Below are 15,952 nucleotides of genomic sequence, written 5' to 3'. Positions count from 1 at the left end.
AAGAAATGCCTGAGGATTGAGTTTATCTTTAATTTCAGGTGAATTAATCATTTGCGCCAAAGGTAAATGCTTCAGTAGTACAATTGGTTCTAATCAATCTCATCTGTTTAAGTTAGAGATCAGCAAACTACTGCCATAGGCCCCTGCCTGATTTTGTAAGACCTGTGGGCTAAGGATGTTTGGGTTTTTTTTTCTTTTTTTAATTAATTTATTTTATTTTTGCTGTATTGGGTCTTCGTTTCTGTGCGCTGGCTTTCTCTAGTTGTGGCAAGCGGGGGCCACTCTTCATCGCGGTGCGCGGACCTCTCACTATCGCGGCCTCTCTTGTTGCGGAGCACAGCCTCCAGACGCGCAGGCTCAGTAGTTGTGGCTCACGGGCCTAGTTGCTCCGCGGCATGTGGGATCCTCCCAGACCAGGGCTCGAACCCGTGTCCCCTGCATTAGCAGGCAGACTCTCAACCACTGCGCCACCAGGGAAGCCCTAAGGATGGTTTTTATGTGTTTAAATGGTTGAGGGAAAAACTCAAGAGTAGTATTTTGTGACACATGAAAATTATGTGGAATTCAAATTTCTGTGTCCAGAAATGAAGGTTTTTTTGGAACACAGCCAGGCGTATTCATTTATAGATAGTCTCTGACCGCTTTCACACTAGAACCACAGAGTTGAATAGTTGCAACAGAGATTATATGATTCACAAAGCTGAAAATATTTACTATCTGACCCTTTAAGAAAGAGTTTGCCACTCCCTCCCTGATTTAAAGGATTGAATTCGTTTGAAATTCAAGAATGGAGGGAAACCAGAAAAAAAAAAAAGTCCCTCAAAGGAATTCTATAGGACAGAATAAAACATATGGCATGCAGAGTGCCCCTGATCTGAGTGTATTATTGATGTTCAGAGTGAATACGGTAAAAAGGAGGAATTTAAGGAAATAAACCAAAGGTACCTTAACTTTCTGCGATAAGCCTGATTTAAGAGTTCATCAAGCAATCTCTCAAGAAGCAACACCAATTTCTTAGTCCTCGAATTTGTGTTGGTTTTCTCTTCATTTTTCAGTTTATCTTTATGCTCACCTAGTTTGAGGGTCTCTGAACACACAGATATTAAAGTGTGCTTCAGGGTTATCTGGGGATGTCTGGGCAACACAGAGAAGGCCCCATGTGCTCCTGGTCTCCAGCGCCTGAGAAGTGAAGAGCCACAACTTTTGCCTGGCCTCCTCCGGCCACTTTGCAGGCGTTTTTTGGGTTTCATTTTCTTTTTCATATCCTTGCATCCAGGAAAAACCCTAGCATGTGTCCCATGAATTCCCTGCTCCCTGTGGCTACAGCCAGCTTGCCTGGGATCGCATTATGGCTGACTGTGTCACACACAACATGACTGGTATTCTAGGAAACCCTTGACCACTTATTGACAGTAAGGCGGCTGGAGTGTGGCAAAACAGTTTGGAGAACGTGATACATCTATCCTTGTATTTTAGTGGACTGCTGGGGAGACATGACTTTATTAGGAGCTAGCAGTTGGCTAGCAGGTGTAGCACTGGCACAAGCAACAAGCTGACCTTTCATTCCTGTGAGTTTCCCTGTATCTTGAGTGCTGCTGGCAAGCTGCACTGGTCAGACCTACCCCAACAGAAGGCTCAGGCCAGGTTTACCAACTGAGGGTCTGAATGAGTTGTCACAGTGAGCTGTTTTCAGTATTTCTAAAGACATGATGAAAAAGACACGTTTGCCCAAAAGTTTTGCAGGTAAAGAAAATGTCACATTTCTTTCTTTTTTTAACTGGAATCATAAGAATGAATGAGATAAGGAGGAGAGGGAACTTGCTTTGGTTGAGTTCCCGCCATGTGCCAACTCTGTGGAATAGCAATCATATCACCATCTTTACAGATGAAGAAATAGAGAGAGAAGTTGCATAACTTGCCCCAGGGTCACAAGCTTGTTGTAGCAGACCTTACATTCACAGGGTTTTTCTGACTCCAGTGCCCTGTTCTTTCCTTTATATCATGTTTCTTCATCTCTTCCTACAGCTCAGATCTTAGGCTAGGTGTTTATGTGGCTTTGAGTTAAAAACAGGAGAATGCTTAATTTGGTAGAAAAATCTTTCAAAATATGGGGTACATGGAGAGGAAGGAAATAAAAGAGGATATAGTGCTAAAAATGTTAAGTATCATTCTGAGACCCCTTTCTATACATAGCATTACATTGTACAGCTCCCTAATAAGTAGTACTATTGATAAAGGAGAGATGGGACCTATCAAGGACAGTGATCTAGACTGAAGAATTAGGAACGTGAAGAAAAGGTTAACCAATGATTTGACCAACGGTGGTGCCTAGAATCTGACTCTCGTCTCTCTAGAGAGTGTATCATGTGCTATGGTTCTCTAGCTTAGAGTAGCAGTCATATTTACATCTGAACTGTATTGATATTTTTTAATAGTCTCCAAGCATCTATAAATTAATAGACCTAGTACGTGTTTGGGGCTCTAAAACTCTGCCAAAAATTGTGGTTGTTTGTGGCACTTAGTAGTTAAAAGTTCTGCACAAACTTACCAAGATAAGAGAGCAAGTCAATGTTCTATGTTCTCTTATGTGAAAATCAGTCTGGTGCAGCCACAAGAGGAGACACAGGAGAGACTCAGGAAAACAAAATTATTATACTCAGTTCCTAGAAACATCCATCATGCCATGTCATACAGGGCCACAGGTCGGGAGCAAGGAGAGTGCTTAGGCCATGACCTGGAAAGGCAAGGCAGGGCAGAGGAACAGTTTAAGATCGGCTACTTTGAATAATTCCAGCGGGCTTTGGGCTGTAGGAGAGGTCTCTAGTTGCCTGTTAACTAGCCCTGGGATGATTAAAGGAGAGAAACATTGCTTCCTGGGTTGCAAGGGTCAGAGGACGTATGGCTCAGATTGGTTAGTTTGCATATCAAAGGCATGCTGGGCCCTTAGCTATCTCTAAGAATTAGCTATGCAGGGAAGGGCAGTCTCTCCCCAGCCAGCAAGGGTTTTTAAAGATGTTAAAACATCTTTTAAGATATAAGCAATACAGTCAACAGTAAGGTACGAACAAAGCTGGACCCAGAGGCTGAGAGAGAGAAAATAATTTTGTGGATTGGTGGGAGAAAAGCATAGGAATGACATGGAAGGAGTCAACCAGGAAGAGGTTTGTGGGATATTGGGCTTCTGTGCTCTTGATTTAGGCTGAAAATAAATGTTTCCATTAGAATACTCTGCTTTTTGGTACTGTTGGCTAAAGAAAAATGCACAGCCTAAAAGTTGCAAATGTTTTATTCCGGTAACCTTACTGAGGACTATAGCCCGGGAGACAGTCTCTCAGATAGCTCTGAGCATCTGCTCTGAAGAGGTAAGGGAGGAGCCAGGATATAGAGGAGTTTTTACAGCAAAACAGCAAAAAGAGCAAAAAACCCATGTGGTTGAACATCAAAGGACTACTGCTAATCACAAAAAACAGACATCACAAGTTAATGATTTTAGTGATTTTCTACATATGGGAAGATGCAAGAGTCTGGACTCATTAAAATTATTTCTTAGATATGCATCTTACCTATCTAGGGCCAGTATCCTGTTTTTCTCTATCCTGAATTCCCCTCAGGGTGCACCGTTGGGGGGCAGCTGTATTGGCTGATGACTTGGTGGCAGGCAACATTCTTTGTTTAGTGGAATGGCAGGCGACATTTTTTTGTCTGCAGTACCATTATTTTAAGAAGATATATACAACCTATAAGGGAGGTATATATATAGAAAGTGCCTTGGGAGTTTAGAGGAAGGTCAGAAGTGGCTGGATAATGAGCTCTGCCTCACTGGGCCCTACTGGGCTAGAAGGTCAGATCCATGGGGGACCCATCTTTGTATCTCAGACAGTTCCTGACACAGTACCCAGTACATAGTAGATGCTTGATACATCACTGTCACATGGGTGTTGAATGAATCATGGGCCTCTTGGCAGGGCTCATTGAGAATCATGAGAAAGCATGTGAATGATATGAGAAACAGGAGAAAATGTTTATATATCCATTGAGCAACTCCAAGAGCCATCCTTGAGCTATCAGGATAAGTCAAAGTTTTTATTCAGTGTCTCAGTATATAACTGTATGCAACTATCTTTTGTTAATTCTCACAAAAACGTGAAAAGGGTGGTATGATTTTTGCACTAGTACAGTGGTTTGATATGCAAATAATAGAGTTACCTTTATCTGTCTTTGAACTTAAGTTCATAAGCCCCTACTTCTGCTGACAAAAAGATTAAACTTTTCAATTCCATGTCATTCAGCCACATTTACAGTTTAAAGTGGTCAGTTTGAGATATAAAATCAATTAATTCAAGATTATCCCCTTTTACCTTTGTTTTAATTGCCTCCTCTTTACCCTGTTGGTGAGGGAGGGATTCCGCCCTAAGGTTATGGGGATGGCCAAACACATGACACTAAATACTGGACAGATGGGATCAACAGCAGTTTACTCATCACATGTACTCACAGCTGAGGGGAATAGAACATAGCATGCCATGCAGGGCCACAGAGGATTTGTACTTGTGACCAGAGTGAACAACTAGGGGCTTGAGAGGCAGGCTTTGTAGTATCAAGAGGATATAGTGCTTCCTGGCTCCCATAGGAGGATGTGATTGGTTCATTTGAATAATTTTGTGGTCTGGCAGGGAACTGAAACCACTACTTGGGGATAAGCAGGGATTGTACTTGGTCCCTTTGATAAGGAAGTTTGTTTGACTAGGGGACCTTACCCGTGGGAGCAGAGTAGGCAGGGGAACTTATAGTTAGGTCATTCAAAGCCCTCCCAATATTACCAGATGTCAAGGCAGCACTAATACTGGACCTTACCTTAAGCCTTACACCACACCCTTCTCCTCCTTTATCCTTCTCAGAGGTGATCTAAATTCCTGGGGGTGCTTATAAATCATCCCAGCAGTTGAAGAGGAGTGGCTACCTCACCCATCTCTGTCCAATCCCAGATCTCTTCTGATTGGTCTGCTGCTCAGCACCCCACTTGGACACCCCCTTGTGGGGTCTTAGGCACTCCTCAGGTCTTTCCACAACACTTGACTATCTGCTCATCTCTGGGAGCCTGCCTCATTTCCATCAGTGCTAACATCTCCCTCAGTCATTGCTAATCTCCTTTTTCTTTGTTTTTTTTTTTTTTTTTTGCAGTACGCGGGCCTCTCACTGCTGTGGCCTCTCCCATTGCGGAGCACAGTCTCCGACGCGCAGGCTCAGCGGCCATGGCTCACAGGCCTAGCTGCTCCGCGGCATGTGGGATCTTCCTGGACCGGGGCACGAACCCGTGTCCCCTGCATCGGCAGGCGGACTCTCAACCACTGCGCCACCAGGGAAGCCCACTAATCTCCTTTTTGATATCTGCTTTATGCATGACTTGGCAAAGCCCATGGAGGATTTAGGCAAAAGATCCCTTCTGTCCTGGGGATCTTTTGGATCCCCCCGAAACTGATCCTGTTTCATCATCTTTTCTTGGGCATCCACAGGATCTAAGCTCTAGAGACAGTCTTTCCTTGCTCGCTAAACTCATTTCCTTTGGGGCAAGAAAATGATTGTAATTTATCAAGCATACTTCCTTCTCTGTGACTTATGGTATAAATTCCATGCTCTAGTCTTCAGGATTTTTGGTTCTTGATATGCAAAGCCAAGTTTTGTTCAAAACAAAACAAGAAGCTTTCTCTCTCAAACCCCAGGCTCTTATTATTTAACTTAAAATTTGGTTTTACATATCAGGAATTACTGTCTCAGCTACTGGTCTTAAAATAAATTCAACAACTGATGTCTTTGTTCTAGAGCTACAGCTGAGCTGTCCAGTACAGTAGCCACATGTGGCTATTTTAATTTAAAAGTTTAAATTAATATTGATTTTGGTGATTTAAGACTTAAAATTCAGTTCCTCAGTCATGGTAGCCACATTTCAAGTGCTCAACAGCTATATGTGGCTAGTGGCTACCATATTGGACAGTCAAATATGGAACATTTCCGCCCTGCAGAAAGTTCTGCAGCTAGACCGTGCTAGTCTAGAGGATAGCTACCTTTCCCTTGAGGGCTGTGAACTGTGAGAGTGAAGGGCAGTGTGTAAAGAAAAGGGAGTGAGGGATGATGTTGCTGAGGAAGAAACCTGTTGATATCTCAAATTGTTATCTTGCTCCAGTAACCTTGAAGAGAGTTTTGAGCTTTAGAAACTTGAGTAACTGCTGTTAATGAGATTCCCTTCCTGTTTTAGTAGAAGAACATTTTTGGCAGCTGGAAATGCTCCTGCCTACCAGTCTGTCACAGATGACATGTAGCATGTGTTGCCGCCAATGAGCAACTCTCTCGTGAAGAGCATGTTTGCTTCCCAGCTCAGCTTGCCACAGCTGCTGGATCCACAGAGCCTCCAGGTGTGTTGAGAGCTATTTATATACCAATCAAACGTGCATTGTGCTGGAATGCCCTTTAGCCTTGACTCACGTGGTAGAGTGGGCTATGTCCCCATGGCCCGCTGTTATTCCCAGTCAGGTGCTCTCCCTCTAAACCGCTCAACAGGCTAATTGGGACAACAGCTTATCTGCTCACAGCTGGTAGCAAAACCAACACCTGATCTCTTCCATGTAATAAATAATAATGATAGCAATTACGATAACGTAAATTAGGTCAGCAGCTGAGTTGTGAACAGCCCGGTAACAACATGCGTCATCGAATGTAATCCTGGCAACTATTATTGCTCCTAGGCACTAACTATATTACCCACCTGCTACAACTAAAGAGTTTGAGGTTCTAGAAGGCCAGAGATCAGACTGCTGCGTAGTCATGGCAACACTAGGTCACAAACTGTATTAGTTATCTATGGCTTCAGAGCAAATTACCCCCAAATTTAGCAGATTGACACAATAAACATTAATTATCTCATATAGTTTCTGAGGCTCAGGAGTCTGGGAGCAGCTTAGCTGGGTAGTTCTTGTTCAGGATCTCTCATGAGGCTGTGGTCAAGGTGCTGCACCTCTTAATGGGAAGAGAATCAAAGAATTTGTGGACCGGGACTTCCCTGGCAGTCCACTGATTAAGACTTCGCCTTCCAATGCAGGGAGCATGGGTTTGATCCCTGGTCAGGGAGCCAAGATCCCACATGCCTCGTGGCCAAACAAACAAAACATAAAACAGAAGCAATATTATAACAAATTCAATAAAGACTTAGAAATGGTCCACATTAAAAAAAATCTTTTTTAAAAAAAAGAATTTGTGGACGTATTTTTTTTTTTTTTTGGCCTCACAGTGAGAACTTAGTTCCCCAGCCAGAGATCGAACCCGTGCTCCCTGCAGTGGAAGCTCAAAGTCTTAACCACTGGACCCCCAGGGAAGTCCCTGTGGGCATATCTTTAAAACCACCTCACAAGCCCAGATCTTTTGACTCCAAAACCTCCAACTTAATGTTTTATGTTACAAAGCTAAGCCAAGCAATGCCAGCATCAACCCCAGGTAAGTCCCACATTTCTACCTTCCATAGCTACAAGACAGCGACTCTTGGCCCAAGCCTTGACCCTCATCTAGACCCGAAGACAGTGTTGGACCGTGACCGTTACGCCTGCTCCTGCTGCCTTTGAGTGTTGCCTGGGGTTAGGTGGATGCAGGTGTCCTGATTCCCTGCTACCTGAATCAACTCCAACTCTGGGAATTGTCTGAAGCCAGTACCGAGTCTGGAAGTGTAGAATGGGGTCAGGTGGACAGGCCCACTATATCCAGGACTGCATGTCATGCCCCAGGGAGTAGGGGATGCCTTGGCTGTTGGACAGTGATGTGGAGAAGACAGAGGCCCATGTGTAACGTTGTGGCATTGGTTTTGAGTTGATGCCTAGAACTGGAGCACAATGGAGATAAAGGACAAATATTTAAGGTTTGTAATATTGAAAAAATTTGAGTAAGTTTACTTTTTTTGATTATAAATATGTACTATTGGTTTTATACTATTCTGGGACTTCGAAATACTGGTGTTGACTATTTACACTGAAATCTTAAGTACCCTCAGTGTTTAGTCACTTTCTGAAAAATCAGTTTAAAAAATAAGATTATTACTCTCTCCTGCGCATCATCCGGGACTATCCATCAAGAACTATTTCTACATAATAGAGAAATCATCCCACAGCGTTCTGGTGTGCAGACACAGACATCTCGTTCATATACAAATGTCTATTTCTTATGGACATTATTATGCAGCATTATTATATTTATTATTTGGTTCTTTTAGGCATTTGTGCTGTTCCCTTGGAGAGCATTTCTGGAAGATGGAGGACCATTTCCAGTTACAAGTAGCAGCCCAGATACCCTAGAATATAAGATGCAGGTAGGATAGGTCTTCCCACTTGTCACAGAGAGAGCCGAATGCAGACTGCAAAGCAGGTGTCATTGGGTCCGTAGGTCTGATCCTTCATACTCTAGTCAGCGGTGAATAAGTTATGAGATAAGCAAGGTGTTTGGTTATGAAACTGTAAACCCAGTGCTGCAAGGTGAGTCATGTTTTCTTATGACACAAGAAAATCGTGGTTTCAGCTGGCATCAGACTTGAAACAGCTGAAATACTCATGGCTAATAATGATCTGAGGGAGTGGTCATCCATTTCTGATCACTCTCGGGAACTCTTAGAGTAACTCCCAGGCTGGCAGTTCGGAGACGTGTGACTACTGACCAACCTACAGTAGTAGGAAGAGAACTCTTTAAGCAGGACTCAAAGGGAGAATTTCTTTCAATTATATGTTTCCCCCTGATTATTTAAGCAAGTATTATTGTGTTTTCATTTTTTTAAATAGAAAATATTTAAAAAGTATTATTAACAACATTAAAGTCAATGGCACATTTGCTTCAAAATAATATGGAGGTGGGGAGTGATGAAGATGGGGCAGGACTGGCCATAGGTTGGTGATTCTTAGGGCCGGGTGATGGGAGCTATTCTGTTTGCTTTTGTATGTGCTCAAAAGTTTCCATAAGTGAAAAGATTTTTTTTTTAAAGTGAAATAGTAAGAATGGCTTAAAAAAAATTAATCATAGTCCCCCACTAGGGGACGGTCACAGTTCATTTTGGTTTTTTTCCAGTATTTTCCCTGTGCATACATGTATCACACTATACATACACCACATACGGACACCACCATAAGGTTTAGGAAACTTGGACTTCCACACAGAGCCGAAAGTCTGATATGTTCAAGGGGGACTTTGAGCTAGATATGTTGCTCTGATTTTTATGGATTTTTCTTTTAATAGTTGAGAGCATGGGGCTTGTAAACACAACTACTCCTAATTTTCTCCCTCAAAACCACGTGTAAAGGATACATAGAAGTGTTCAAAACGGATGTTTTGGTTTCATTTTGTTCCTTTTTGTTTTTAGCTATGCCTCTGTAGGCTGAGTGACCGTGACCTCAAGGTGGCTCATGGAGAGCTGGCGGACAAGCAGCTGCTAATGGAAGATGTTCTTCTGAGTAACTATCATATGATCATGGAGCATCCCCCAGGATGGCAGGCCACACTGGACAAAAATACACAGGTATTCTTGGTGAACGGTCTACGTACTTGACCAGTGCTGCATTGTACTGAAGGACCTTTCTATCTGGGAGACGGACTAGATAGCTTCATCCATCCCATAGCCTCTCCCAGGGTCCCGGGACTGTGCTTATGCCGCACAGGAGCAGCAGTGAAGCAGGGGTAGCCCGTGAGAGCCCCTCCAAAGTATGTTCTTTCACAGCAAGTCCCATGATCAGTGGTATATCTATTTCTTTTAATTTTAAAACTAGAACAAACTTTATGAAGGGCGGTCCGTTGAAACCAATTTGAACTCCAACTGGCTGCTTTTCCTTGTGAGTCTCACACATTTCGGGCTGGACTTGGCAGGGTATGACAGAGGCCCCCGGTGAACATCTTCAGCCTGGCTCCTGTCTGCATCACTCCGCTAGCCCATGGACTCCTAAGCAAGCACTCCCTTCTCCGGACTTGCCTCCCTGAAGCTCTAACGTACCAAGAGCCAGTAGTCCTCCTAGTATCATAACTTGAAACAATTCTGCATGATTCTGGAACTAGACAGAGACTTGTCTGGACGTGGGGTAAGCTAGCCAGTGCCCCCGTTTAAAGAGTCCCCTTTTCAGAGCCAAAGTCTCTGCACCAGCCATTTCCATTTCCTTACCTTCCATCCACTCCTAAGAAACTGTGATCTGTCTTCTTCCTCATCTCATCAAGACTGCTCTCACTGAGAGCACCGTGGTCCTTGTCACTAAATCTCCTGGATACTTTTCAGTCCCCTTCCAACCTGAATCCTTAGCCGCATTTGACACAGTGTGTCCTTCTTGAAGCCTCTCTGCCCTTAGCTTCTAAAGCACAACTCTCTCCAGTTTTCCTCTGACATCGTGAGCCATGCCTTCTCAGACTTCTGTGTCAAGTGCCCTCCCTCTGCCAATCCTGAAAATGTTGCTTTTTGGGTTCTGTCCCACTTCCACCACTGCCAGGGCTGCATTTTGACTTAAATGACTCTAGCCACTTTTGTCTTTGTGGGCCCATTTCTCCATTAAAAAACATGAAGAGTTATAGTTTACAACTGTGTTAATATAAAGAAAAATATATTAATATCATAAATTATAGCATTTTATTCAACCTAAATATTCTTTTTCTTTCTGATTTTAAAAGAAATTAAAACATTTTGTGGGCCCTAAGCACTGTGCCTTCTGTGTCTAATCAATAAGTTGGCCCTGAACACTATTAATAGATCATTATTAATTAATAATGTCTATGATTGAGATCTGTTCAGAGGCTTTATTAACTATTAATTTCTTTAATTCTCACAATAATCCTATGAGGTAGGTACTTTCATTATTCTCATTTTACAGGTAAGAATACCAAAACTCAAAAAGGTTAAATGATATGCCTAAAAGTCACTTGCCGAGAGAGAAAAGAAACGCAGGTTCCAACCTAACAGTCAGGCCCCGGAGCTCCCTCATACTCTTATCCATGATATTGCGCCACTCCTCGCCCTCTCCATGGGCAAACCCAGCTAATTTTATAACTTGGATGGCTTTATGCGATGATTCCAAAATTTATATGTCTAGTCCAAATCTCAATCCTATCAGATTCATATGTTCAACTGCCTTGTTCCATCTCAGAGATACCGTGTCCCAAACTGAGCTCATTTTACTGCCCCTAAAGGTGCTCCTCCTTCCTTATTCCCTGTCAGTTAACCACCACCTGCCCAGTTACCCAGGCAAAAAAAATCTGGACACCCATCTTTGATTTCTGTCTATCATACCCCACAATCAGACACCAAGTTCTACTATCCTATTATTTTAATATCTTTCAAGTTTTCTCCATCCTCCCTCAGCACTCCCCTCCACCAGTCCAAATCACTGTCATCTCCTAATGCTGGGCCAAGATCATAACCTCCAAAGGACTCCCTGTATTCCCTTTGCCTCCTTCACGTCCACTCACCAGGATAGTATTTTAAAATGCAAACCCGATTATGTCACTTCCCTCCTATAACTCTTCAATGACTTCCAACTGCCCTGAGAATAGAGTCTGGGTGCCTTAACCAGATCTTCACAACCTGAATCATGCCAATATCTCTACCCTCAACTCCTTTTATTTTGTCAGATGCACCATGCTCTCTCCTCAGTACCTTCATGCAAACTGGCCCCTCTGGTGGAAAACTTCCCTGTCCTCCCACTCTCTGCTTCATCATCTGATTAACTCCTACTTATCCTTCAGATTTCAACTTCCAAACCACTCTTTCAGAAGCTTTATCTGATCTCCCACCTTTGAGCCAATACCCCTCTGTGCCAGTTAGGGTGCACCCGCTAGAAGTAACTAGTCATGACTTAAATTAGAAAGTGTATTAATCTTTCCAAACAGGTCGAGAAGGAGGCAGTTCATGTTGGTGCAGGCACCCAGCTCTGCCATCCTGGGTATGTCAGCAAAATGTCTCCCTCATCCTTGTAAGATGAAGACAGGAGCAAAAAAGCTTTCTCCTTAAGGGGCTTTGTCTTTTTATCAAGGAGGGAAATCTTTTTCAGAAGACTTCCAGTAGATTTTTCTTGTGTCTCACTGGCTAAAACTGAGTCACAAGTCCATTTCAGGCCAACTAGTGGAAAATGAAGTATGCTAGATGTGCCAACTAAATTCCACAGCGGGATTCAATGCCTCACCCAGAGGGAGCATTTGCAAAGCTGGATATAGACCAAGTAGTGCCAAGACCAAGAAGCCTGCCAAAGGGCCCTTTGGTCCTTCTGTTTACTCTCTTTTGGCCCTGTTTCTGATGGATTACCATCTTTCCCTGACAATTCTGCCCTCCCCTGCCTTGTTCTTTATCCTGTTTCCTGTTCCTTCTCCCATCCTGTAAAACACTTAGGAAGAGAAGACTTCTCTTAACAGGAATATATTAACAAGGTAAGTTTGCTTTTAAACTATTATTTATTTTAATTGGTTTTATTTTATGATTGGTTCCATTTAAGAGTATTTCAATATTCATAGACAATAGGCAGCCCTGGAATTTATACTGCCTGTGACTTAGGACTCTAGGTTTCCTGTCCCAGCTATGCCACCAGTTCTATGACCTCTTAGACTTCAGTCTCTAAGACTCCCAAGTGAAGGTGATGGATTAGCTCAGGACCTTTAGAATGGTCCCAGGAGCCCTGGGTTCCTCAGAGGCACCTTGGGGCTTTTTGAGTGGAGGGGCCCAACTACATGGCCTGTAGGCAGCCCCCTCCTTGTCACCACGCTTGGCCTTGGTCTGTTGGATATCTTGGGTCACTGAGTAAGATTTCATTTGCTGAAAGGCTTCTGAGGATAAAATAAATTTGGAAACGCATGAATTAGCTGATTGTTGAGGAGGTAGGCTACTAGGTGGAAGGGTTGCCAGCTGTTGGCGGGAGTTCACTCTCCCCTTGGTCTTGCTTGTAGTTCTTCCCCTAACCACCTCTCTTTCTGGAGGCCCCACCCCCATCCTACCCTCCCCATATGTTAATAGCACTGATCTAGGGTCCAGTTACATCATGTGGTGGTTCTTCCTGTTCCTGACCAGGAAACTTGAGTGTCCAAGGTATTGTTACCTGAATGTCCTCTGCGTCCCTTCCTGTCATAACATCATGGTCCAGGTGTGCAAAGGAAAGCTCCTTTTCCTATAACTGAGACACTGTCTTCAGGCTGAGGGTGGGATACAGGTTCCCCTTCTGTCTGTCACTTTCTGGGTAGCCCTGGCCCTCACATCGCTGGTGCAGGAGAGCAGGGACCTGAAAACCTTATTCCCTCCACGTCCTCCTGGGCTCACAGCAGCCCCTCAACAAACACTTATTTAATGAAAGCACCAAAGAATGAATGAACAAATCATAATTTTAAAGTGAAATTTCCTATTGAATAATAAATTCAAATCAAGAGACATGTTCTCTGCCTAACTTTTAAAGGATGGGAGGAGGAATAGGAGATAAGATAAACTTAAGTTTCCATTTCCTTACCCATAAAATGGGTAAAATCCCCAATTTAAAGTTATAATATAGCTCTACCACGATGGGTTGTTAAATCTTGAGTGTGTGGAAGAGCTCTTTCCAAAATGCAGAGGCTAAATATGAAAGGCTCAATTTTTCAACGGCAGATAAAATGTTGGCACCCAAGTAAAAGAGTTTTAAAGTGAGTGGTTCACAGCTCAAGCAGAAACTTGAAATGGAGACATTTCTCTCCTTTCTATATACTGTCTATTCAGGACGGACGCTTACACTCTCTAAGCTCTACATGTGCTGCTGGCCTGTAAACCATTCCTCCTGGGGAGAAAAGTCATTCTCCAAAGACTTCATTCTGCATGAGCTGAATGAATGTAAAAGGTCATCCTGTAGGGGTCTATGACTAATAAAAAAAAAAAAAGAATTTCTGTAATGCTTTCAGCCAGATTTGTCCAGAGTACAAGGATTCAGAAGTCGGTTCCAAAGCAGCCCAAAGACCTCCAGACTGCTGGGGGGCCCATGTGATGCAGTGATGTCCCTTGCTTTGCTGAGATCATTTCTGGTGCTCTGGAAGCAACTGGAAGCGCTAAAGGAGCACTGGGGCCGACTCAAGCTGTGAGGCCGGGACATCAATTCTCCCTCTCTCCACAAACAGTTCTCGGAGCTCTATGGGTGAGTGTGCTCAGGGGGAAATTCATGTGAAGGAGTGGAACCTGGGATCTGGCAGATGACTGCCCTTGCTCTGAGGGTGACGTTTGGTCCATGAATTTGGCATGCCTAGCCCCACTGATCACAGAGGAAGCTGGGCAGTGTGTCTCTGTGAACAGTGCTTTACGGGAAAAGCTGAGTTCTATTGACTGCAGGCACAGCCCTGGGTTCCACTGAGCAACACTGTATATCATTTTCCCAGAGTTCTGTCCCTGGGAACTGGTGCTTCTGAAGTGTCCCTTCAGTGCTAACTCTAAGCTTTTTAGCTCATAGGATCCCAGCGAGAATTGAGTGGGGAGTGCTGCTGCCGTGACCTCCTCTCCGCTCTCTGCCCCATTAGACCCAAGTCTAATGAGTCTCTGAGAGCCTCAGGCATCACAGCCAAGGGTACAATATGGTGCAGCATGAGGTGTTCAGTATGCAGAGTGCTGGGTTGTTTTCTCAACTTCAAGCCCTGGCTGGGGTGACTTAGCTGGTGGGAAAGGCATGTGGTTTCTGCCGTGTGTCTGTAACCAAACAAGCATTCACTAAGCACCCAACCACCACCCCAGGGCCTTACTGAGGGTATTAGGGCTCACTTTGGTGGCCTAGTCCAAATTGTCTATCTTATGAGTTATGACAGTCAGCTTTCCTGGTAAACAGGGAGTGAGGAGACTTGTCAATATTTTGAAGAATGAAGACTGAAATTAAATGTGCCCAATGGGAAAAGGCCTCACGATTTAATATTGACTAAGGGAGTGGTAACTGTGGTGGATTTAGATGTCGATGTAAGTGTCTGTGATGACTTGGGAGGTTTATGCATGATGACAGGAAACAGAACATGAATGAAAAGAATTGTCAGAGAATCTGAAAGAGAAAAAATGTTTGTTAATTTCTGTCTCTCTTCTTTAATAGAACTCACATTCTCTACCCTAGCATGAAAGCTATAGCTAGGCGGATCGGGAAAGAAGATGAATTTGAAGGACTTATAATAAGTAGTAAGTCTACTCTTCCCCCTAAAGGAGCTTCAGAAATTGAAATAAAAACTCAGCAGGTATGCAGGAGCTATTTTTTTTTCTTTTTCTTTTCTTTTTTAATAGATCTTTATTGGAGTATAATTGCTTCACAATACTGTGTTAGTTTCTGTTGTACAACAAAGTGAATCAGCCATATGCATACATATATCCCCATATCCCCTCCCTCTTGAGCCTCCCTCCCACCCTCTCTATCCCACCCCTCTAGGTGGTCGCAAAGCACCGAGCTGATCTCCCTGTGCTATGCGGCTGCTTCCCACTAGCTATCTATTTTACATTTGGTAGTGTATATATGTCTATGCCACTCTCACTTCACCCCAGCTTCCCCCTCCCCCCGCACCCCGTGTCCTCAAGTCCATTGCAGGAGTTATCTTGAACTTGACTTGAAAATTTGCTTTATGACATTAGCATGTAAAACTACAGATATACCCAAGTGGTGTTTTTGCTAAGAAGATAAGTGTTTATTGAGGGTTTGTAAATTGCTGAACAGACTCTGAGGAAACTCAGTATGTAAAGGTATGTGGGGCTTTGATTAAGCAAATAACTACCCTTTAACATCTCAGTTCTGTAAGTCTAGGTTTTCATATTTTTATTTTCCTCAAATTAAAAAAAAAAGACAATAGAAAACATAACCACTAGCATCTTAAACATAAAATCCTGCACACAGGTATCTCCCCTGCAACACACACACTCATGGAAGTGGAATATTTAAAATAGCTCCTGTGATTGTTTTTCCGAGAATAAGACAACACAATTTCTGTACTA

At 43.3% G+C, this 15,952-nt stretch overlaps 1 protein-coding gene and 1 pseudogene across 1 annotated transcript in view; both read left to right on the top strand.

Moving 5' to 3' along the window:
- Positions 1 to 8,356, top strand: part of LOC137204665 (uncharacterized) — a 36,391-nt gene extending 28,035 nt beyond the window's left edge. Inside the window, 2 exon segments of the mRNA XM_067702403.1 lie at positions 6,257 to 6,410; positions 8,252 to 8,356. Of these exon segments, the coding sequence (XP_067558504.1) occupies positions 6,257 to 6,410; positions 8,252 to 8,356 (259 nt within the window).
- A 913-nt stretch (positions 8,357 to 9,269) lies between these two features.
- Positions 9,270 to 15,952, top strand: part of LOC137204884 (coiled-coil domain-containing protein 162-like) — a 45,536-nt pseudogene continuing 38,853 nt past the window's right edge.

Source organism: Pseudorca crassidens, chromosome 13 (genome assembly GCF_039906515.1).
Source record: "Pseudorca crassidens isolate mPseCra1 chromosome 13, mPseCra1.hap1, whole genome shotgun sequence".
NCBI lineage: Eukaryota > Metazoa > Chordata > Mammalia > Artiodactyla > Delphinidae > Pseudorca > Pseudorca crassidens.
Note: the sequence above shows the minus strand (reverse complement) of the source record. Positions and strands in the feature narration are given on the sequence as shown.